The sequence below is a fragment of the Sinocyclocheilus anshuiensis genome, unplaced genomic scaffold (genome assembly GCF_001515605.1).
Source record: "Sinocyclocheilus anshuiensis isolate Anshui unplaced genomic scaffold, SAMN03320099.WGS_v1.1 scaffold602, whole genome shotgun sequence".
Lineage (NCBI taxonomy): Eukaryota > Metazoa > Chordata > Actinopteri > Cypriniformes > Cyprinidae > Sinocyclocheilus > Sinocyclocheilus anshuiensis.
In genome coordinates this window covers 270,898-294,778 of record NW_015547658.1, presented here as the reverse complement: position 1 = coordinate 294,778, position 23,881 = coordinate 270,898, and the positions used below count along the sequence as shown (strand labels likewise).

The 23,881-nt window shown below is 37.1% G+C and overlaps 1 protein-coding gene across 2 annotated transcripts in view; it reads left to right on the top strand.

Annotated features, from left to right (window-relative positions):
* The window catches only part of dennd4c (DENN/MADD domain containing 4C), a 71,311-nt gene extending 55,800 nt beyond the window's left edge, over positions 1-15,511 (top strand). Inside the window, exons 19-34 of one of the 2 annotated variants that reach the window (XM_016504448.1) lie at positions 1,291-1,438; positions 3,091-3,240; positions 3,331-3,459; positions 3,780-3,929; positions 4,173-5,266; positions 5,945-6,140; positions 6,333-6,439; positions 6,528-6,703; positions 7,305-7,496; positions 7,749-7,929; positions 8,023-8,133; positions 8,387-8,524; positions 8,736-8,853; positions 9,040-9,193; positions 13,021-13,085; positions 13,481-15,511. In XM_016504448.1, the coding sequence (XP_016359934.1) occupies positions 1,291-1,438; positions 3,091-3,240; positions 3,331-3,459; positions 3,780-3,929; positions 4,173-5,266; positions 5,945-6,140; positions 6,333-6,439; positions 6,528-6,703; positions 7,305-7,496; positions 7,749-7,929; positions 8,023-8,133; positions 8,387-8,524; positions 8,736-8,853; positions 9,040-9,193; positions 13,021-13,085; positions 13,481-13,617 (3,246 nt within the window). In that variant the 3' untranslated portion in view covers positions 13,618-15,511. Of the gene's footprint in view, positions 1-1,290; positions 1,439-3,090; positions 3,241-3,330; positions 3,460-3,779; positions 3,930-4,169; positions 5,267-5,944; positions 6,141-6,332; positions 6,440-6,527; positions 6,704-7,304; positions 7,497-7,748; positions 7,930-8,022; positions 8,134-8,386; positions 8,525-8,735; positions 8,854-9,039; positions 9,194-13,020; positions 13,086-13,480 lie in introns of both variants that reach the window. The other variant, XM_016504447.1, reaches the window with a different exon arrangement.
* Positions 15,512-23,881: the final 8,370 nt, after the last annotated feature.

Below are 23,881 nucleotides of genomic sequence, written 5' to 3'. Positions count from 1 at the left end.
TTTTGGTTTACTTTGCTGGATATAGCAAATGATGACAAAATAAACATTTGAAACAAGATAAATTGTCTGCTTAATTTCATGTCGGACTCGTACCTGCAAATGTTCAAGTTGGTTGAGTAGCCTTTGTTAAAGCAAGAGTCTTCATGCATAGCTTACGCTGTACAACTATGTTATTTCCTTTATCATCTTTGAAAACAAAATAACTGTGAAATTTTCAGACATGAAAACGTCATTCACTGCAGGAGGCATCGTAATTAATTTACTGTAGCAGCGTCTCAGTCATCCCGCATTTGAGGAGAATAATTGTAGACGGGTGTTATTTGCGCACGCACCAGCAGGCGGCTCACGTGAGTCAACATGTGCCAACAGAACCAGGAACTATGCAGCGCTAAATCTATAGCGTTGTGTCAAAATACCCATTTATTTCATTTTAAATGAAACAAATGTAATCCTACTACTAGTATTCCCACTTTTTACAAAATGTAACTGTAATCTGAATACTTAGTTTTTTGATGTAACTGTAACGGATTACAGTTACTAGATTTTTGTATCCTGATTATGTAATGGCGTTACATGTATTCCATTACTCCCCAACCCTGGTCATTACACACACCAAGTTTGGTATGAATACTCTAAAGTTTTGTGTATAGATTGCCGCTTATCTATTTTGACATGATCTTTGTCAAATTAATTCACACATTTTTTGAGAGCGGTTCAAATTCCATAACTTTTTGTTATTATTGTTAATTAATTGATCTGTAGACCACAAACTTCAAAGGTGTATTTAAAACAAAGCTCTTCACTGACAGATGAGATTATTCCACTCAAGAGTTTAGCAGTCACTATTGTCTTCTACTTTATAGTTAGATTGAATTTGTTCATAACTGATTAATTTTGCAACATATTTTGTAACGAGCTGATTAACAACACTTCTGTCTTCAGTAGAGCTGCTTATTATGCTTGTTTCCTAGTGAACAAACTTTACACACTTATTGAACTGAACTGAACTGAACTGAACCAACACTGTACTTACTGAATAATGATGCTATCGTCTTCCTATGCTATCGTCTTTCTATTGTCTTTCTTGCATCACTGATTCTGTTACTTTTCTGTTTAATACTGTGAAGCTGCTTTGAAGCAATCTCGTTTGTACAAAGCACTATTATAATGATAATGACTTGACAGCCATTGAATTACAAATTCAGGAGCATTACAAATGTCAGTGTGTTATCATTATGAAAAAATTTGTCATGGTTACTGCTGACCTGTAAATGGCTGTGCTTTGTCCAGGCTGTCCTTGAAAGTCCTTGGCCAAGTCGTAACCGTAGCGGACTCTTCATGTGGACCAAAATGCGGAACCTGGTGCGAGGAGTGGTGCAGTTTAAACAGGCGTTGCGTGGAACAACACTTAAAGGAGGACCTTCTCTGATAACCACAGGTTTGAGTTCCTTCCATCCTATGCTCATGCATTTGAAATGTTTTATACATATTGGCCCTTTGTGGTATTTAGATATGGTTAGATATAGGATGCAGTTTGGTGGTTGACTGCTTTTGATATTACAACCTCTGGACACTTTATCCCCGCTTCTGGTCAGACGGGAATGCATTTGCCATTTCCAACAGTAGAGTTTTCCTACCAGCATATTCAAATATGCATTACAAATTCTTCTGAGTGGAATGGTAAGTAACTAGACTAATATTACTTTATAATTTTAGGTCTAATGTTCATAAATGGCATGCCAACACTTTTACTAGCTACTGCAGTGCACTTTCACTGCAACCACTCTTTCATGAGACCAAAGCAGATTTTCATTTGGTCAGTCACACTCTGGGTATATGTACAGTATCTTAGTGTGGTCTGGGCTTTGTGCAGACTACTCAAGTTCTTCCACATCAAATTCAACTCCAGTGCTCGCAAAATCGCTAGCCCGACGTCCCGGGGCTATTGTGTTTTCTAGTCGGGCTACTAAAAGCCACACTTCCCGACGGGCTATCTTGAACAGTTATATAAAATTCCTTCCTTGATTTGTGTTGTTCACTAGCTTGTAGGGGTAAAACGGATCATAGTTGATTGTTTGCACGTGTTTCTAAGTCTTGCCGATTTAAACATTCAAGTGTTTTAAACCATTCACGCGCATTCGGAGCTGCGCGCACTCATTCAAAGCGCGCACAGAGAGCTGCGTTTCAGACAATGCGTGTACACAGAATCGATTCCTCTTTCGCATATCCTTGCATCTGAATGAACACATACACACAAAATTATCTAAAAAATTGTCTCGGCAAGTATTCTTGTAAACACAGTCGGTTATGCCTTAAGTGAACGTAAACAGTGGAGAAAGAAATCTGAAGTGCATCATTATATTGGATCCGTGCATTCGGTCTTAAAGGGGCAGCAGCCTATAAATACGGGCTGTTCCATAAGCGCCACCTGCTGTCAGAGAGTGACATTTGCGTCTCATTCACAAAGCTAAAATCAGACCATTCAGTTTTTGCTTCAAATTTAGAAATTATACAATCTAATTGCAATCTAAATAACATGAATTTAGCATCTTTGTTTGGATCGGACAGCCATGCTGCATGCACAAACTGCATTTTAACAGTGGTTGCCTCTGATTTTAAATGGAAAAAGCACAGCCAAAGCCTTAGTTTGTTTATATAAATAGATTTATTTTATTTGTACCATAATGTTGAAAATGTCATGCAATTTAAAAAAGTTGCTATGGAAAAACAAATAGTTTGCCTACATTGAACATTCAGGCTAAAATTCACAAAACTGCACTACAATTAACATTTAATTGTGCCACAGACCAGTAGGTGTTTTGGCAGACCTGTGCACCCGTAGTCTGGCAAATGCTGGCTTGGAGCACATTACAATCTCTAGCAAGCTGTTTAAATTTGCATTAATTATTTAGCAAATGCAACTTTAAAATGATAAATGTAAAACAGGTATTATAAATGTAGGACTAATTTTATTTAGACGTGTGATAGTAAAGATTCAATAACATAAAAAACGAGTACTGATATTTAGTTTGATCTTCAGTTCTTACCATTATGAAACAAATTTGTGAAATGGTGTGTGTTTTTGTATAGCGTTTTCAGCGGGTACAGCAACAGGTGCTGATGGAGACCGACTGAGTCATGGCAGTATAGACCGCTCAAATGAGCCTATTGTAGAGGAACACATTCTCTTCCCTCACAGCCTTATAGTTGAGGACGCTATTGACAGTCACTATAGTACAGGTACTGTAGATGTGACATTAAATATAATTTTACTTACGTTTCTGTTTTGTATTGTTGACTGAGGATGTTTTGTATTTATGATTTCATAAGCCGGTCAGTCTGATCAGGGTTATGGATCTAAGGACGAGCTGCCCCAGGACCTTACTGATGGACCTATAACCTCTACACCTCTCTCCACCAACCACACTAGCAGTAGCAAAGCAACCAAGATCCAAAATGGTACTGTAATACAACAATTGTCCCGCACTTTATGGACTTAATATTTCGTGTGTAACTAAAAAATGTTTGCCACAGTACTACTGCAATGCCATTTTCACTCAAATTTTTACAAATTACATTGTTTTGTGGGTGATATTTTATTCTTGTTGAGGTTCTATGACAATTAAATCACTGAAACAGAATGAAACCGATAATGTAATCTTTAAACATCTTTAATCACATACATTAATGTGTTATTATTTACAGCCCTGGATTGTCTATTATACACTGCTATCAGGATCATTTATTTAAGATAGTGTCATCTTTTTGTCTCTTTAAAGGGGACGATGTTGCTAGTTCTGTAGACAGTGTTGTAGCTGTGACGGAGCCCCCCAGCCCTGCTGAGATAGCACCTTCTGTAGCCAGCATTGTTAAACTGTCTACTGAGATCCCTGTCCACTTTGACAGCACTGCAGACAGGGGAGAAACTGGTCAGTCACTGAAAATTTACTCTATGATTAACAAAAAGACTAGGTACAAATTCTTTTTCCTGCATTTTATTTTCACAGAACAGAAACCTAAAACCTAAACTTACTTAAAACTTGAACATTGTTATTTTTGTTGCTTTGCAAGCACTGTTTTTTTTTTCCTTTTGGACATGCAAAATCTAGTATTTATTTAGAGCTTTATAAAGTAAGTAACATTGTTTTTGTTGTCTTAAATGTCTCCAGCAGGTGTATGTACAGCTAAGCTCTTCATTCCCTGTAAGAAGAGTGAAGATGTGGCCCTGCCTGTGGAGGATGACTCTGTAATCACAGTTTCACAACTCTCCCAGGCTGGACAGCAACAGAGGATGAAAGCCTTTGTGGAGCGCAGCTGCAGTTTCAGCGCAGAGAGCAAAGCTGGCATGCTACAAAAGAAGGGCAGTCTAGAGCTCAGTGCTGATCACATGGGCGCAGATGCAAAAATCCTTGCATCCGCGTTCTCCGGCAGTCTGACCCCTCCTCCATTTACAACCATCACTCCCTTTAAAGAGTGTAAGATGGAGGCTACAACGAGCTCTGCCCTCCAGCAGGAACATGAAGATAAGCAGAAGGAACACAAAGCATTCAGTTCTGCAGAAGAGAAAGTGGGGAAAAGTAGAGAGCAGAAAGATTCAGTAGACACACCCCAGGGGAGCGAAGTTGTTGGGCGAAGCATAAGCAGTGGCTCTTCCTCCTCTAAAGCTGTGGAAAGGGAGGATGTTGAGATGGGGGCGGATCCTCTTTCACTCTTTGCATCGGAAACTGAGGATGCAACCTCCATTCAGAGCCAGGAGTCCACACGGCCCTTTCCACCTATGGTGTCAAGGAATCTTGCAGATGAGATCGAGATGTACATGAGCCTCCAGAGCCCCTTGAATGGTAAATCTTCCAGCATGGAGTTGCAGCAGGGATCAAGCCACAAATCAGTTAACTGTCCAGACTCTCCTGAAGTAAAGCAGTCTTTGGAAAGAAGATCAAGCCTTCCGATCGGTCCGGTCAAAATTGCTAGTTTAACAGAGACTCCGAAGCGTAGCCCTGCTGTCACGCGTTCTAAGACATTTGCAGTCAAGTTCCCCAAGACCCCAGGCTCTGCAGGTCAAAGGTCATCATCGCTGACTGCGCTTGTAAAGTCGTCACAGAGCAGTTCACTGGGATCCGTCATCAACTCCATATCAGGCATCAAGATGGACTCTCTGCTGTTAGGGCCTAAAGTAGATATGCTCAAGTCAGGCATGAAGCAAGCAGCCAATGTGGCCAGCAAAATGTGGGATGCAGTGGCCTCAGCCTACTACTCTGATGATGAGGTGAGAGACTGTAAGAAATAAAGATGTTAGGAAATCCAGAGAGGTTTTCTTGAGTATCTTCATGATAGGAGATCATGATGCACACAAACCAAAATCTGAGTTACACCAACCACTCTAGAGAATAAAACTCAGGAGTAATTAGGTCAACAAACAGCTTTAGTAACAATCTTCCACTTTACTAACATTCTTGTTGAACCCTTGATGGTGATTATGTTAAAAATATGTTCCAAGTGTGTTCATTGTTATGAATGAAAGCCAGGGATAGACAGAAAGTAGTCTAAAATATACCAATACCTATCTACTGTTTGTTGAGGGCAGTAGCTTTTAAAGGGGTCATGAATTTCATTTTTTTTTTACTTTAAAATGCTTCCTGAGGCACACTCATAATGCAGGACTTTCCATTAAAAATTTAGAAATAAAAGGAAATTTATACCCTGATTTTTTGTTTAAAAAAATAAAATCTTCATGTGTCCTAACATCCTCTTGCCCCTGAGGGTCCCTATAGACCTCAATTTGGTTTAAGAAACTAAAATATCCACTAGTTCATCTCATGAAGTACCAAAACTCCCTGTGTGTGTTTAGTACCGAAGCTAACCTCTTAAGCCTTCCAGTTTTTCCTCATTGTAAATGTTGGACATATGTTTAGTCTGGACTGTATTTTGGATGTCTGTGATTCAGGAGGAAAGCTCACAGCCCCGAGACAGTTTCCCTGCTAGGCTAGAAGAGCAGTTGCTGTCTGCAGAAAGAGCAACAGAGAACACTTTACCCAGAGGACTGATGCCCAGCCTGGCCTCAAACGGGCTCACACACAGCAACACCAGCCTGGGCAGCAGCAGTGAAAGCAGCGATACCAGCCGTGCACAGCTGTCGACACGTAAGACTCATACATGCATGTCATGTTGAATGTCCACTCCAAACCACATGTATCAGCATGAAGCCAACAAAGATTCGTTTCATCAGTCATTTTATTTCTAATTTGAAGATAATGTGTTGTTATTGCAAGGTTAACAGTGTGTACACCGTGTTCATTTGTTTGAAAATTTCTTTTTTTTGGCATTCTTTACAGCTTTGACTCCAGGCCGCTCAGTGAGAGGTGCAGACTCAGAGAGGTCTGAACATAGTTCCTCTCATCATGCCAGCACCTCCAGCATTTACCAGAATTGTGCTTTAGAGGTGAGAGCATGACCCTCTACTGATGCTTAAATACAGTATCACTTCAGAATGAAGTAGTAAAGCTGAACTTCATGTTTCTTTTGGGCAGGTTCTAATGTCCAGCTGCTCTCAGTGTCGGGGTTGTGAAGCTCTGGTGTATGACGAGGAGATCATGGTAGGCTGGACAGCTGATGACTCCAATCTCAACTGCACCTGTCCTTTCTGTCAAATCTCTTTTCTCCCTCTACTCCATGTTGAGTTCCACGACCTGCGCTCTACACCGGGGTGAGTTACTAAACCACTTGATGCTGAATTATGCACTGCAAGTGCATTTTACTTGCTTTTACTGTGTTGAAGAAAATTAAGAAACATATTTTAAAAATGCATTTTTGTAATATTTAGAAATTTTTTTTTTTTTTGTATTTTTATAATTCAAGTTTATTAGTATAGCGCTTTTCACGATACAAATCGTTGCAAAGCAACTTTACAGCAAATTAAGTTTCTGCAATATTTAGTGGTAGCTTATCAGTGGTGACTGTCAGTTAATGTACATATGGCAGAAATGTACGGAAAAATCAATTAAAGACGTAATCAAACAGACGATGAAAACTATTAACAGCAATTATTATATGATGCAATCAAACTTATAGCAAAATGTGGTAGTTCTGTATGTTGTTTCAGGGTTGGCATCATCTGACACATAATGACACATTTTTCATGTACAACTAGGAAATTAAACTTAACTGTGCTTGTTGGCAATGGCATATGTTCATATGGGTCACATAAGTGTCTTGTTCAGTGTTTTGCACCACAAAAACAGATGCTATTTTGATTAATAGAGAGTAATAATAATAATAAACTGCTGCTGTGTATTTTTGGTTTACAGCTTCTACTTGAAGACAAGCACATCAGGAGACAGTATTAACAGCTCCAGCACACATCCGGCCACCTCTGTCTCCTCTGAAGTGAAAGTGGGTTGTTCTAGTGACCCTCCAGGCCTCATGAGCTTCCCAGAATCTCCTGAAGACAGCAAGGGTCCTGTTGAGATGCCTGTCACTCAAACTGGAACCCCAAAGATGTGAGCACATTCTTGAAATGTAACAAAACAACTTTTATGTGGTGTATGAGTAAATATCAAAGGCTTGATTTTTGAGATCAGTATATAAGTGATATTAAAGTTTTTATTGTTAAATAATAACTGAAATAATTTGTTGCTAAAATTTGGAATTTATTTACCAATTAGTAGGTCAAATGGGAATGTTTTTGGCTAACTGATTATGTTTGTGTCATGAATCTCAGATCACATTATGATTTCTGATTTGCACCATAGCCTGGTACCAGAGCCAGTACATTCAGACCCCCTGGGTCTCATGGAGAAACAAGCTGAGAAACGCAACACTTTAACTCGGAGCAACAGTGTGGGAGGCCCATTGCAGAGTTTGGATTCGATCCAAAGACCCAATCATGGCATTTCCACTACCAGCCTTCCCAACAGCCTACAAGAGGTGGCGGTGAGTGAGAAACGTCCTGTTTTAATATTCTGTGAGCTTTATGAATTATACTTATTGCTCACAATTGATTAATTCTGTATTTTGATGTTCCAGGACACCCTGAGTCAAAAGTGGCTAAACCCAAAACCAGTTTCTGTGCCGTATCTCAGTCCACTGGTCCTTCGCAAAGAGTTAGAATCGCTGTTAGAGAATGAGGGGGATCAGGTATTCAAGCTTGACTTCACTACAGCCTTTCAGTAAATATATGTGGTTATATTAATCAAATGCTTCCCTGTTGCCCTTTCCTGTTTTGAGTGTGAGGCAAAGAACTCTGTGAACCCTTTATTTGTGTTAGTCTCTAGTTGTGTTAAGTATGTATCACTAAGATGTGCAGAGGGCAACCGCCTGTTGCCTTGTATTGTGGTTTTGGCTTTATGTATGTATGGCCTCTAATTCATCCATATCCATTATCTCTCAGGTAATCTATACTCATAAGTTCCTCAGTCAGCACCCCATCATCTTCTGGAACCTGGTTTGGTATTTTCGCCGTTTAGACCTGCCCAGCATTCTGCCTGGACTCATTCTCACATCTGAACATTGCAACAATGGAGTGCAGGTACTTGACATTTATTCACACTGTTGATGCTCTTACTGACTAGTTCAGAATGAGTCTTTAAATGTCTTTTTCCTTCAGCTCTTTATGAAAATATGCCTCATATTTGTGTACCTCAAATTGTGTGTACTGTGATTTCAGCCCAGTAATTGTTTGCTAAATGCTGGTTGAACTGAACTGGCATAATGCTCCCCTCTCTGTTTTTCTCCCGTAGCTCCCACAGACATCTCTGTCTCAGGACAGTAAGCAGGTGTATGTGCAGCTGCTGTGGGACAATGTCAACTTACACCAGGAGCCCACAGAGCCCCTCTATCAGCTTTGGAGGACCTTCTGTGAGTACAGCAGGAGCACTTAGAAATTATTTGATTTGATTTTTTTCAGTATTGTCACGTTTTTAGAAACAACCAATGAGAATGTGCACATCTTTATAAACTTAATAAATAGTGTAGAGAAACCTCATGAATGGATTGCCAGTAGACTACTTCATGTCACTGAATGTGAGTGTCATTGTCGTACAGTGCAAAAAAAGGGCACTCTAGCCCCCACTGACCACCAGGAGACTCGTACTCTGCTGAACAGCATTGTACGCAGCATTCAGACGAACGATGTTTACGGCCCCATCAACATGCTCCTCAGGGAGATCAAGAAACGGCCAGAAGTTAAACGCCAGAGGTTGGACATGCATGCAACATCTTGTATATGTGACTAGTTTAGGCATGAAGCTCTAGATTCCACATGCTTATAGATAATTTACACGCAATCTTAAAGCAATCGCATTGTTTACTATATGGCACAAGCTAATTTGCCTCTGTTGCTTCTGCAGCCAATGAGCTTGCTTGCTTTCCTAACCAAAAATCCTGATTCAGTGTTTGCTATAAGCTGGTTCTGCAGCATGAGTTTCTCTGAAAATCTAAAGATAAGTGAACAATGTGAAAACTGAAACTCTGATTTGCACGTTTATATGTCACAAACTTCTGATCGGATTTAATCTTAGACACTAGCTACATTTACATGGACACTTTTTGCTTCCATCAGAATGAATTCATTCTGATTGGCGAATCCGAACGTAGTGTTTACATGAACGCTAAATAAAGTGATCGGGTTGATATGTGCGTTTATATGTCACAAGCTTCTGATCGGATTTAATCTTTTGACATGCGAACACAGCATGAATATACAGAGTTTCCCGCTGTTGTTGCATACTGTTTTAAAAAGCACACGTGATATTTATCTACTTCGGGTCCTAATTAGGCGACGACCAGCACATAAACTGTTGTGCAGTGCTGCTTACTTAAAAAGTAGTAAAAGTGCCCCTTCCCGCACCCTTCCCGCACCCAAAACCAGTTGTCTGTTGATGAGAGTCTTAAACAAGGACTGGTGGGACGTTGTCCTGCTCCACTTCACAGACGCTGAGTGAAAGGGGAGTTTTATAATGATGAGACACTCATTTATGACACTTTATTCACCACAGTGTTGCCAGATTGGACATTTCCAAGTATCGTACCAGAAGCTCAAAATTAGCGTATTTGGAAGAAAATTATCATCTAGACTAGAACAACAACTTTTTGACACAAACTTCAAATTAACACAATAAATAAATAACTATGCTAGGGCCCTATGAAATAAGTTTTATTTTTTCCCAAATTCCTTTTTTTTTTTTTTTTTTCAAAATTAAACAATTTTTGGATTCTGTTTTTTTTCCATTTAAATTTTTCTGGACACCTTTTTAAATGGTTAAATTAAATTTTATTCATCAAAAGCACGTCTAATTAAATAATGAAATGTATACAATTCAACATCAAATCTATCAAAAAATTTAACAAAAATTACATGTTTAGGGTCTTATGAAATGTTCTATTTTTTTCACCTTGTTTATTGTTACCAAATTCTGTGTTTTAATATGTCTAATTATTTGAATGCATAAAAACTACTTTTATTTATAGCCTTATGAAATATTTTTTTCTTTAGAAATACTGCGTTGTGTATTTTAATTTTTCTGGTTATCGAATGAAGGCATAACACATTAATTTAATTTATCTTTTAATTAATGAAAATTAATTTACTATTAAATTTAAAACATGGAAGAAATATTGTGATTATTCCTTAATAATTTTAGTAGTAGTAGTTGTACGTACATTATACTGAACAATAGTAATACATTTCTGGCAGAAACTATATATTTTTGAGTCTCAGAGCAGTTCTGTTCTGGGGATGTTGCTCATGTATTTATGTCCTATTTAGTGAGAAGGCAGATGCTGATATCACCACGAGCGTATGTGTGTAGTAAACAAAACCGCGTGACATTCATTCAGACCATAGACTATGATTCAGGCAGACACAGAACATGCAGGATTTATATTTAAATAGCCTTTTTTTGCGGCTTAATATTTACAGATACTAGTCCATATCACGATTTAAGTGTAATGACCTTTCTTTGATTAATTCATCCAAACTTTGACAAATTCTGTGACATTCCGCGTTATACAGTAAATTCCGTTGACTGGATTCTGCAATTCCATTCGTGTTTTCTGCACAACACTGATTCGCCAGGAAGAATAGCTCGTTCCGCGCGTCATACGTCATTACGCTAGTTCTACGTCACTGCGCATGCGCAGTACTTTCCAGTTTCGGTTTTCTAAAGTGTTTTGCGCATGCGCAGTACTTTCCAGTTTCGGTTTTCAATCCGATCAAGTGTTTACATGTCCTCTCACTCGGATTACAAAAGGAATAAACCACCCCTTACAATCCGATCGAAATTTTAGTCGGATCTGGTCAATTCAATCCGATTGACGTGTTTACATGTGACTTTTTTATTCTGATTGTGCTTCTAGTCCTATTACGATCGGATAGTAGGGTCCATGTAAACGCAGCTAACTTACTGATGTGCATTAAACTGCAAGAGCTCACATCACAAGCAAGGAAGAAAATCACATCTGGAAATGTTATTTGATAGCCAGCCACTTGTGTTTGTATGGATTTAGACCATTCATTTTCTTTATTAGATCACCCTCATCTGCATCTCTAATAGTAAAGAATATTCAACTTGGTTCATTCAAGTCAGGTTGTTTATCTATATAGCATCCACAATACACATTGTTTCAAAGCAGCTTTATAGTAAGTTATTCTGTTACATCTATAATGGCTTAATGCTTTAACATTGAGCAGTTTTAGAGCTGGGTGATATGACCACAGTTTGAGATCTAGCTATATTGTATTTATTTTTTTAGCAGATATATCTGTACCACTTTTAGTGAACCGGACTGAATTTCATGTAATGAATATTTGCAGTGTCTCGGACGTGAAAAAAAAAACGTATTAGTAAAAATATTAGTAATATGTAAAAATTACATATTAGTCTGTTTTATTCTAAAGTGCATGTAAGCTGTTTTCCAAATATTAGTATCAAGCAGTTAGTCTGTGGTGATTTGTGTTTGTTTACACAGTGTGCTCCTGAACGCATCCTAAAATATGGTGACCATTACACAGAGTGCAACATGCCGTGATATATAGGTGTGATTTATAGGTGTTTTCCGTGTATTTCTTCATTACTAATGTTCATGACTAATCTAAATGCTTCTAATTGGTCACTGCATTCATATGCTCAACAGAAATGTGTGATTGGTTGTAATTCTCAACACTACAGAAAAAAAATGTTGATTCAGGTTGATTCAGCTATTCAGCTGATTCATTCAGCTAGCTCCACAAAATTGTCATTATCTAGCTCAGTTCAGCTCAAGATTTTTTCTCACCCGATAATGTCAGTACAGTCAGATTGATAATATTAATATTAAGTGTCTTTTAAACTTGATCTAAGGTGACAGCAGCAAAGAATCCAAACTCCATTAGGTGGCAGAAATGATGTAACGTACATCAGGTGTTATAGGAAGTGTTCTTGGTTCCGGTTTATTAGATTATCTATTAATCAGAGCATTTGTGAGATGTGGTCACATTGCCCAGCCCTACGTTGTATTTGCATAAATATAAAGACACAGCACGATTTTTTAGAAGCACACTTCATTTGTCTTACTCGTAGTAATAATAATAATAATAAACAGATTTTCTGTTCCTCAACTGCCCCCAGACTTTAAGTCAGTGGTCTCAACCTCAGTTCCTGGAGGGCCACTGCCCTGCAGAGTTTAATTCCAAGTGAGTTGGAGCTGGTTGGAGCTAAACTCTGCAGAGCTGTGGCCCTTCAGGAAGTGTGTTTGAGGCCACTTCAAATAAACCTTCTACACATTAGATGCAAAAAAAACAACATCATCAACTTACATACCATGTTTTATTTATTCTTTCAAAGATTTCATAACTAATGGACACATAGTCTTTTTTTCTGCATGTCATGTGCAGGGCTTCGTAGTAGGGGAAAGGTTGTGTTAAAAAGAACAGAGTAACATTGTCATATTCATTAACTTGCTAAAACAATTTTACAATTATTGGATAAGTGAGGTTGTAGCAGTGGCACTCATTTTGTAATATTGCTCTCTTCTCTTCGTGTCCAGGAGTATCTACAGGGAAATTTTGTTTCTGTCACTTGTTGCCTTAGGAAGGGAGAACATTGATATTGGTAAGTGAATGCTATTCTCAACTTTTACATGAAAGGGCTTTCAATTACTGTTGTTACATTAATTAAATGCCTATAGGGTGGATCTCACAAAACATGTCAAGAGCATATCAAAAGTTAAAATAAAACATACATAACATGAAGTGTATGTTTAGGACCATTAGGTTTGTTTGCATTGGGATGCCATATGACATTGCCAAAATGTCATTCTCATTATTGTAAAAAAAAAACTAGAAATGAAAAAATATTTTTAGAAAATACATTTAGAAATACAAGTATTTCTTAAACTCCTCTGGCAAATCTAATTGACTATTTTTGATTTTGGGGGGAAACAGGACCCAAAGATTTCCTTATGAGATTTCCTTTTTAACTGTCTCTGCTTCGTTTTTCCTCCACAGAGGCCTTTAATCGTGAATACCGGCTTGCATACAATGAGCTCAGCACAGAACAGCTGAAAGTCCTATCCCCCATTGACAGACCACCTAGCAACAGCGTGCAGTGGTGCCTCAAGTGCTTCGGAGCCCCGTTCATCTGATCTCAGTGACTGTAAAAGTCAGGGAGAGAATTGTACAGTCATTTAATTCATTTGCACCGTCACCTGAAATGGTACTTTTTATCATCCACCAGAATAAAAACAAACTCGCTTATATGTTCTGAAATTCCTGAGAGTGTCATGGCACCAACCGTTCAGCAGGTAGACGATGTATTTTACTGGTGGTTTTCAGATGTTGAACACTGCCTCTTGTGTGTGAGCCCATTTCAAACTGCAGTGGAAGTAAATGAAAGACTGAAAAATCTATTCACCGTAAGATGTTTCTCTACAATGCCTTTACTCTGGCCTATCTCTTCAGCTGACCTGTGGAAGGATTTTGTGGATATGGAGAGTGTGTTCTGGAGAGGTGTCAGGGTGACAATGGTCTTATTTGATGTGCACTTTTAGAAACATTTGCTTTATCATTCTCCATTGTTGCCATGTATTTTTATATATATATTTTTCTATATTGGGATATTTGCTTTTCTCAACGTGAGCGATCTTTGGCTAGATTTTTGTGGAGTCTTAAACACAGAGCCCTTTAAGATTAATGTGGGCTTTGAGTGTCACAGTGCACGGTGAGAGGTTTGTGTGTGCGAGAGAGTGTATATGAGCATGTACATTAGATAGACCACACCTTAAAGTGATATACTGTGAGAGAGGACAATCAGATGAATTTCAGAACATTCCAGAAACCATCTCTAATGTCTTAAACAGGCTAGAATCAATACGAGTGATGGTATAGTGATAAACTGTTATTTCTTAAAAATAGATGCTTTTAACCTAAATGTAGGATTTTGATGTATTGTGGGAAATATTGTGACCTACATCCAGAATGGAGGAGATGATTTATGAAGTGAAATAACTCCTTATTAATGCATTCATACAGTTTTTGTTTAAATATACACACTTTGATTAATTTGTAATCTCGTAATATGTATGCAGAAACAACTCTTTTAACACAGAATGGAAAACGTCCATAGAACCTCATACAGGAAATATATACAAATATTTTTTAAACTTGCTTTTTAATCTACTAGATGACTTTAGTTATAGCAAACTAGTGTCCATTCATTTTATTACAATCTTTTTCCGGTCCCATTGTACATGCGAATCCAAAGGATGTAAAAACCTTTCAGTTACTGCCGTTAGCGAATGATTCTTTGAAGAAATCAAAATAGTTCTTGTGCCTTGTTATCAAGTGAAGGTAGGACTTGCGGATTTGTAAAATATGCGATTTATTTACTACTAATAAATTAACATGATAGAGTGAAATTGGTCTGATTTTATTTATCATTTTCATTCATACTCTTACTTTTTACTTAATACAATTTGTGTATTTTTGACAGCGTAAAAGAAACATCCCTTTGCTTCTGGAACAAATCAGGTTCAAATGAAGTATATTTGAAATGGTTGTATCATTATCAAGAAAATGTTATTGTATGTGATGCATAACAGGACCCCTTTTGGCTTCATCACTGTTCTCTCAAATTATAAAACCTACAAATTACAAAACAACAGAGCACACAAATCAATAATAGTTTAACCCATAATGTACTTTTAATCCATATATATATACAGCAGAAGTCTTTTTTTCTGAGAACAAGACAAAGAAAGTTTAGTATATCATGATAATGTAGGAGTTCATGTTTTTAGTAGGTGGATATACTAGTCTTGGATGCTTGCATTGTATGGTCACGTTAAAGAGGAAAAGCTCTGATGCACCAAACTGTTTGAGATTTATAATCATCTGGAACTGTATCATTTTATTTAATCTGTTCATCTGAAGTCAACAATGTTTCAGTTGTTTCATGCTGAGAGGATCTGACCCATAAACAGCAGCCTCATTCAGCATTAAGTTTTATGTTATGTACAGGCTAAAACATGACCTTGATGTGACTAAATTCTCAAATGACATGAAATGAAAATTCACCCAGTCTGTTTTCTAAATACTTAATCCATGCATATGTTAAGTTCCAACAGGCTGTTCTCTGGTCACATATGCAGGATTTATCCAATCGTCCAGTCCCTTTAAACCCTGCCCCGTATGCTTACTTTCATCTGCCGCCACGTTTGAATGCAACACCCACAACTCAAAATTCAATCAAACACTGATGCATAGAACCAAGTCTCGCCCTAGTTTTTTTTTTCTTTTTTGAAAATGTTACTACTTCAGTTTTATTTTATTATACTATTGTAGAATTCCATCCAATCTCAGATATTCACAATAATTTCATTGCACTCATTACATCTACACACCATACATGTGTAGAATTGACTTAAAGATCAAATAACACTGGCAAAAGGAAGTAATACATTGTTGTGACGACAGTCAAATGTGTGTAGTAGTTCTCACACGTGGTACCAAAATATATTTTTGTTTTGATAAGGTGAGTGTGAGAGTGTCAGATGACTCTTTCCTTCTTTAATTACAGGGTACCAGCTAAGGAGTTTTACCTTAACAGTAATGTGCAATAAAGGAGGATTGTTGAATAAATAAAAATTATGTAAATTGGAGGGAAATTGTCAGCTGTCCAGTCTATAGGATTTGTGAGCTATTGGTAACTGGAAGAGCCTCTTACTGTATTTTCAACATAAGTTGAAAATATACACGTGTAAAGTGTACACCACAAATATACACATACATTTTATGCAGTATCACAATTATCCTATAGAGGATGTATGCTGAGTAGGTTGATTGCATCATCTCGGAAGGATAAGCAAATTGAAATTGCACACATGAGGACAGAGTACGGTCCCAGAAAACATAGATTTTCATTAAGGTTTCTAAATTTAAATGCATATACAGTATTCACTTACTATGAGTGTTATTAATCATTCAGGTTGTGAGCCCACCTCACTGATATAACAGTCATCATTGTGTATGATTACTGATTGTTATACGCAAGCACTGGTGAGTTTTGCTTGTTTTGTACTGATTTAAATGAACTATTATTCATAAATCCAGTCAGCGTTAAAATGTATGCTTTTAAGCAATATTTTGTATGATAAGGTGGTCAGAACGGGCAGTGTTTAATTAATCTGCTTTTTTTTGGGCATCATGCATGTGGTTACAAATGCAAAAGAGTTGCAATTAGATATTTTATAATAAGGATAAGAAATGTCACACATTCAGATGCTTTTATGTGAATAATAAGCATGCTCATGTTCATTTATGTTAACGTGCACTTGTGAATATTTCATGCAGTTGACAAGTAATGTTAATGCTGAATCAGTATTTCACCTCTATTGGAAAAAATAGCCTACTGTTTATGAAGGAAAGATTAGAGATGGATAATGAAACTTTAAGATAATTTTGTGCAGATTGGTTTTTATTGCATGCAGATTCTGCATGATTGATCCATACTTTAATGGTGAACAAGAACCAATGATCTGTGATTCATACTTCATTGTGATTCCCAATCCATGGTCTAAAATGTATCGTAATTCTACAGGGATCAACTGAACCCTACAGCTAAGCTGAGATCTCAAAGTCAAGTTTCAAGTCGTCAAGTTTATTTGTACGGCGCTTTTCACGATACAAATCATTGCAAAGCAACTTTACAGCAAATTAAGTTTCTACAATATTTAATGGTAGCTTATCAGTGGTGACTGTCAGTTAATGTACATGTGGCAGAAATGTACGGAAAAATAAATTTAAGACGTAATAAAACACACGATGAACAGTGGATAAAAGCAAGATATCTAGCAATTTTAGGTATACTTACCAGGGCTTGGTCTGGTGTGTGAAAGAGTTAGAACAAGCATTTGTGTATGTGTTGTTAGGCTATATTAAATGTACTTACTGTCACTATAAAGATTTGTATGTTTATATTAATTTCAAAGTATTTATGAACACTGTTACCGAATTTGACTCTTAGTGACATTCAATGCAATATTTTATTAAAATATATTTTATTAAAATATAAAATAAAATCTTTTATTAAAAGAGGACTGTTTGAGTAACACTCTTGTCTCTGTCGCATTTCCTTTCGAGTTTTCACTGCTTACAGGGACCCGGAACCTGTAACTCATATCATAATCGTAACATAATCATTATATATAAGCATCATGCCCGGCACCTTAGTAAATAACTAAAGACTAAAACTAATATTTAAGCTAAACAAGCATTTACTGGCCCCCCGAGTGAGCCTGGTTTCTCCCAAGGTTTTTTCTCCATTCTGTCACCGATGGAGTTTTGGTTCCTTGCCGCTGTCGCCTCTGGCTTGCTTAGTTGGGGACACTTCATTTTCAGCGATATCGTTGACTTCATTGCACAGATACTATTTAAACTGAACTGAGCTGGATGATGACATCACTGAATTCAATGATGAACTGCCTTTAACTAAAAAAATGAGTGTTTACTATTGTCACTTTGCATTATTGACACACTATTTTCCTAATTAATGCTGTACAGTTGCTTTGACACAATCTGTATTGTTAAAAGCACTATATAAATAAAGGTGACTTGACTTGACTAGACTTGATTTACAGTTGTGACAAATTCAGAGATGTTAAACAATTTTGGTATTCTGCTGTTGAGAGACAAAAAACTGCTTACCACATGTTTTCTTAAAGAACAAATGATTAAGACAAACATGACAATGAACTGTTGTATTGGTGCCTGTTTTCTGGATCGAATCTAAAACACAATGACTAACAAAAATGGTTGGAATCATCTGGACTTTCGCTTAAAATAACTGTGGTTTATTTATTGAAGTCATGTTTAGAGGCACGTACAGAGAAAATAGTGCATCCATAACAGCCACGACTTGTAATGTGTAACGTTAAGTGTTTTAAATGTAATGGATGTACATGTAACAGAAAAAAGCGAAAGATGTCCTAAAAGTAGATCACAGTTTTAGTTTAAACACTCTCTCAAGAACAACTTTCATTTAATTTCCTTATGCTGTATTTGATTATGTTTTCATGAATTCCAATGAACACACACTTGAGGATTAGTGTGAACTTACAGTGTTTTGCTGACCGCATCCAGAGATGCATGTCTTCAGCTAAAACAAATGCAACAGAGAGAGTATAGTCGACTATATGACAAAATTTGATTGATGAGGGGTCATAAAACTCCTCCCTCCTCCTACCATAAATGGACACCTGTTTGGACACCTGTTTCTGTACACCCCCACCCCATGCCATCTGTTTCTGTTTATCCACCCCAATGATCCAAAGGAATTTATGATTGTTTGGGAAAGTGTTTTTGTGTGGGGTCAGTTGAAACTGTTCAAAACTATGTGCTTTAAACTTTAAATTGTGAAACGTGGTATGATTATTAAACGGGATAAGGGAAGTTTTTATTAAAGTTTTTACACACACACATTTCAAGAAAAACATCAAACATACGCGGTATATAAACAATGTAATGACTTTTTTTTCCAGAAAAGAGTAGAAACGGGTCAAGACGAATATTTAAGTGTTGTTAATTTAAAAACTAGTTAGAGTTTGTTACAAGTTAGAAAATAAAAAGAAAACTAGGCTACTGACCATCTATCTAAACAAACAAAGAAAAAAGTATCAGATAGTTCGTTAAACAGAACGTGGCAGTCAAAATCTTGTAACATTACAAGTTAAACGTTTGAGAGTTTGTTACATGTTAGAAAATACAAAGAAAACTAGGCCGCTGACCATCTATCTAAACAGAAAGGCTCCGGGTGTCTGGGGTTTGTGTGATTACTGAAGCGTCCATATCAGCGTAATGTATTTCAAAAGATTGTGAAACATCTAAGCCTGTTTCTGGGTTTGCAATTCATTTGCAATCTAATGAGTTTGAGGGTTGTGGCGTTGTGAACTTTGGTGTTGTGTGTCGAGTAATCAGTTCAGTGATCAAACGATCTCCAATGCAGTTATTTATGACATGCCCCCCTGCGAGTGTCAAACGTTTAGTGAAAAGTTCAGTAACTGGTCAAAGAATATGAACCCCCCTTTTTAACCACAAACATCTGGTTAGGTTAAGAAGAAAAACAGGAATGTTAATAGCCTAATGTATATCTGGTGGATGTGATTTCACAGAGGTTCAGGAAGTTATTAGATAGACAGAGAAAAGACAATAACAACCAAGTGAAATAAATAGGGAGATTTGCAATCAAACTTATAGCAAAATGTGGTAGTTCTGTATGTTGTTTCAGGGTTGGCATCATCTGAGGTCCTCTGAGGGGTTGGCATCATCTCTTCTCAGGTGTTCTGGATCCAGACTGAAGCTTGTGTAAACACACACTATATGGTTAAAAAATTATATAAAAGGCCTTTTCACACATTTCATTTACATTACTCAATTACATTTACACAGCTATACATTCAAGACATTTACAAAGACTAGGAACACCACTGGACTTTTTTTTCTCCTAAAATGAATGGACATTACAATTTGGGTGGAAAAAAACATAAAAAAAAAAAAAAACAGGGTTGCTTTCTAGTTTGTTAATAAGTGCATTGTTAATAATGCATTGTCTTGCATTGTTAATAAATGTGCTGGCTGTTAACAGTTTTCCAGACTATGAGCCCAGTTCATTTTTATCCTCCTAGAGATGAACCTAGCATTTTCCTTCCTTTTATAAGTACTTATTTAATACCTGCTACAAAAAGATACAAAACCAAGAATCAACAACACAACTACTATATTAATGATGAACCATTAATGAAGGTGCTTAAAATACAAGGGATTATAACGGGTGTTGCTACGGCAGAGTTATGCTAACTTATGGAAAAATCACTTTTTTGTCTCTGAGACTAATAAGGTGATGAAGGGGTGGATTTCCAATCCCCACCGCTTCTATTATCATCAATATGAAATCATAGTTTTCTTAATACCAGTGTATTGGTCACTGGTCACTCATTAGACTGAGGGTCTAACCCAAGTCAGGAATGCAGTAACAGTGTTTACTCATTTAGCCTGGCTTCCAGAGAATATGTATTTGTTTTGTAATAGTTTTTCTGAATCTTTATATAATAAAATGTTCCCTTTCGAAAGGGAACTCCACGCTGCGTCCTCTAGAGGGCGCTAGGGGAACGCCTCCAGCGTTACCGGTGTCTGAAGCATGAATGAAAAAACGACAATGAACTTGACATTGGCAGGCGGCAGCCTATGACGTGAACAATAAAGCGACTGCGGGTATAAAAGAGCACCTGCGGAATACGTAATCCTCTTCTTTGTCCTTAAGCCTTGTGTAAGGAAGCACATGCGTTTGACTCACGAGAGAGGAGGATGCGCTCACTGTTTGCATTTGCAGAGCTACTAGAGCAGAGGTCTGTACTCGAGATTTTGTCAGCGTTTGCACGAGCGCGTTCGCCTCTCGAGGGAGTTGAACAAGCTTAATGCGATGCATTCGCGGCAGTTTCTGTTCTTGCCTGATTCTTGAGGGAACTTAGTGTTTGAACAGAGTGTGTTTGGCTCTCCATAGCCACGCTGCGAGATGTGATCGTGTTGAGAATGCCTTGTATGGATGATTGCACTCCCCTCGCTTTAGAGGGTTATGCTGAGTGCTTGCTCCCTAGAGCTCTGTTCGGCACTTAGGAGCATGGTTAGTACTCCTAGCTCAGTACTCTAGCTTTTTGAGTCGTTATGCAGTGTGCTCCGCTTAGACCGTACTATTAGTATGTAGGCTCTATCGTGAGCCTCACTAACTGTGTCTAGCGTTGAGTGTAGTCAGGTCTCCTCTCATTTTAGAGAGCCGTTATGCTGAGACATCCACTTTTTAGAGCTCCTCAATTAGGGTTGAGTGTTGTTAGGCTTCCTCTTGTTTAAGAGAGTCATCCTGCTGAAACCTCCGCTCTTCAGAGTTCCACCTTTGGCAGTAATATAGTATGTAGGCTCTTTCTTTTTGAGCTGCACTAACTGCCTCTGGCATTGAGTGTAGCTAGGTCTCCTCATTTTAGAGAGTCGTTATACTGAGACCTCTAGAGGACGCAGCGTGGAGTTCCCTTTCAAAAGGGATGACGTATTCCGCAGGTGCTCTTTTATACCCGCAGTCGCTTTATTGTTCATGTCATAGGCTGCCGCCTGCCAATGTCAAGTTCATTGTCGTTTTCTCATTCATGCTTCAGACATAAATGACTCTAGCGCCCTCTAGAGGACACAGCATCTCATTCCCTATTCTCAGGGAACCATGGTTACATGCATAACCTGAGACGTTATATTTTATAGTAATAGTGTTATTACTTTGAACTAGTTTCTTATTTATTTTATTCTGTGGTTCTCATGATTATTGTATGAGACATGTAAAAATCAACTTATTCAAAATCAGCATTTGAATATTATCAAAATTACTACTTCTAGAAACAACAGAAATGATAATAATAGTAATTCTAAAACAATTAGGTTTCTAAAAGTAAGAATAAACTACGAATTCAAGTAAAATTCAGTCATCTTATAAAAAGTGAGCCTACTTTTAAAATCACTTGCTGTGACAACTAATAAAGTTTAATATCATGAAATTCTTGCAAAACTTAAAGAAAAAAACATGATTGAAAGATAAATTGGACGTTTCATATCATAATAAAATTAATTATTACACGATTATGGTCTCCGGTCTAAAAAAAACTGTATGTGATTTGGCATTTCTTTATATTTACACAGTTTACTAATGCTGCTCAAATGTGCCATTAATGTACTGACACAAACATATATAGTGTCTTTTATACAAATATAACTGATGTTTAACCCCCTAACTGTCACCCCCCATTTTTTAAAATAGGCATGAAAGTGCACTATCCAAACTTAAATTGTTGTAATTTATGAACACTTTGGAATACGATTACGATCCGCAGATTATTGCAAAAGTGGAATTTTTTTCAAAAAATTAAAGTATCAAAAAGGTATAGAAGTTTAAATTGACTGTAAATAAAATGCACTATATTAATTGTATTTTATATATAATAAATATTTTACATAAGTTTTCACTCTAAAATTGGTATAAAATTAAAACCTTATGCCTAAAGTTATGTTCCAAATTTGAAGTTGATATGAAAAAGATTGAGGTTCCTGTGAGATTTTATTTAGGGTGTTATACCACAAACAGCCACCGGGTGCCATCCAAACTCCACTGAATTTTTAAAATGCATTTTCTGTCACAAATGTCTAGATTTCTCTGTTTGCCACGTCAGGGTCTGAGCAGGCGTACGCACTTTTCCTTGTGGCAAAGTCTGAGTACTGCAGCTATTTGAACATCTAAACTGCAATAATAATAATAAAAGCAGTGTACGTGCAAGCACCAAATTCATCATAAACAACAAAGATGCAGTGTAAGGGATTAATTGTGCAGTGTAGTCAGATTTTTTTATTAACGGGAGTTTTTGCGAGATTAAACTAACCTTTTTAGTAGCCTAATGTTGAGAGTTCTTTACTCGCTTTATGTACACACTTTATTCCATGTTTTTTTTTTTTTATTATTTATTTTACAAGAGAACTTGCGAAGTCTTGATTTACTACTAATGCGTAAAATAGGAAAACAAAGGCATAAATGCATGTTTTGTCTGTGTAGCCTATAAGAATAGGCCTATGTCGTTCTTTATGGAACCATTTAGACAAAAAGGTTCTTCTATGGCATCGTGAAGCACCTTTATTTTTAAGAGTGTACGTGCAAGCACCGAATTCATCATAAACAACAAGGATGCAGTGTAAGAGATTAATGCAGTGTAGTCCGATTTTTTATTAACGGGAGTTTTTGCGAGATTAAACTAACCTTTTTAGTAGCCTAATGTTGAGTTCTTTACACAGTTTATTCCATGTTGATTTTTTTTTTTCTTTTTTTTTATTACAAGAGAACTTGTGGAGTCTTAATTTACTACTAATGCGTAAAATAGAAAAAAAATGCATAAACGCATCTCCGACTGTTCTGACTGTACATAAGAATAGGCCTATGTCATGCAATAACGGTTTTAATATATTCTATTCAATAACATTGTTAAACCGTTTTTATTTATAACATCTGCTGCTTTGCTTCTGTGAAAATGAATAGAGACATCAGCCTTAAACTTTGTTTTTTGTCATTTACGTCAGTTATATTTGTATAAAATACACTATATATATTTTTTTGTGTCAGTACATTAATGGCACATTGAGCAGCATTAGTAAACTGAGTAAATATAAAGAAATGCCATGATTTACTGCGTATGCAAATCTTTTTGACGTCATTCTACCTTCATACATTGCCATATAAAAGCGCACACGCCAATATCCGAATTTCTGTGCTTGAGAATGACGAGCACAAGGAAAAAAAAACTTTACTGAGTCTGAAATTGAGGTCCTGCTGGTGGA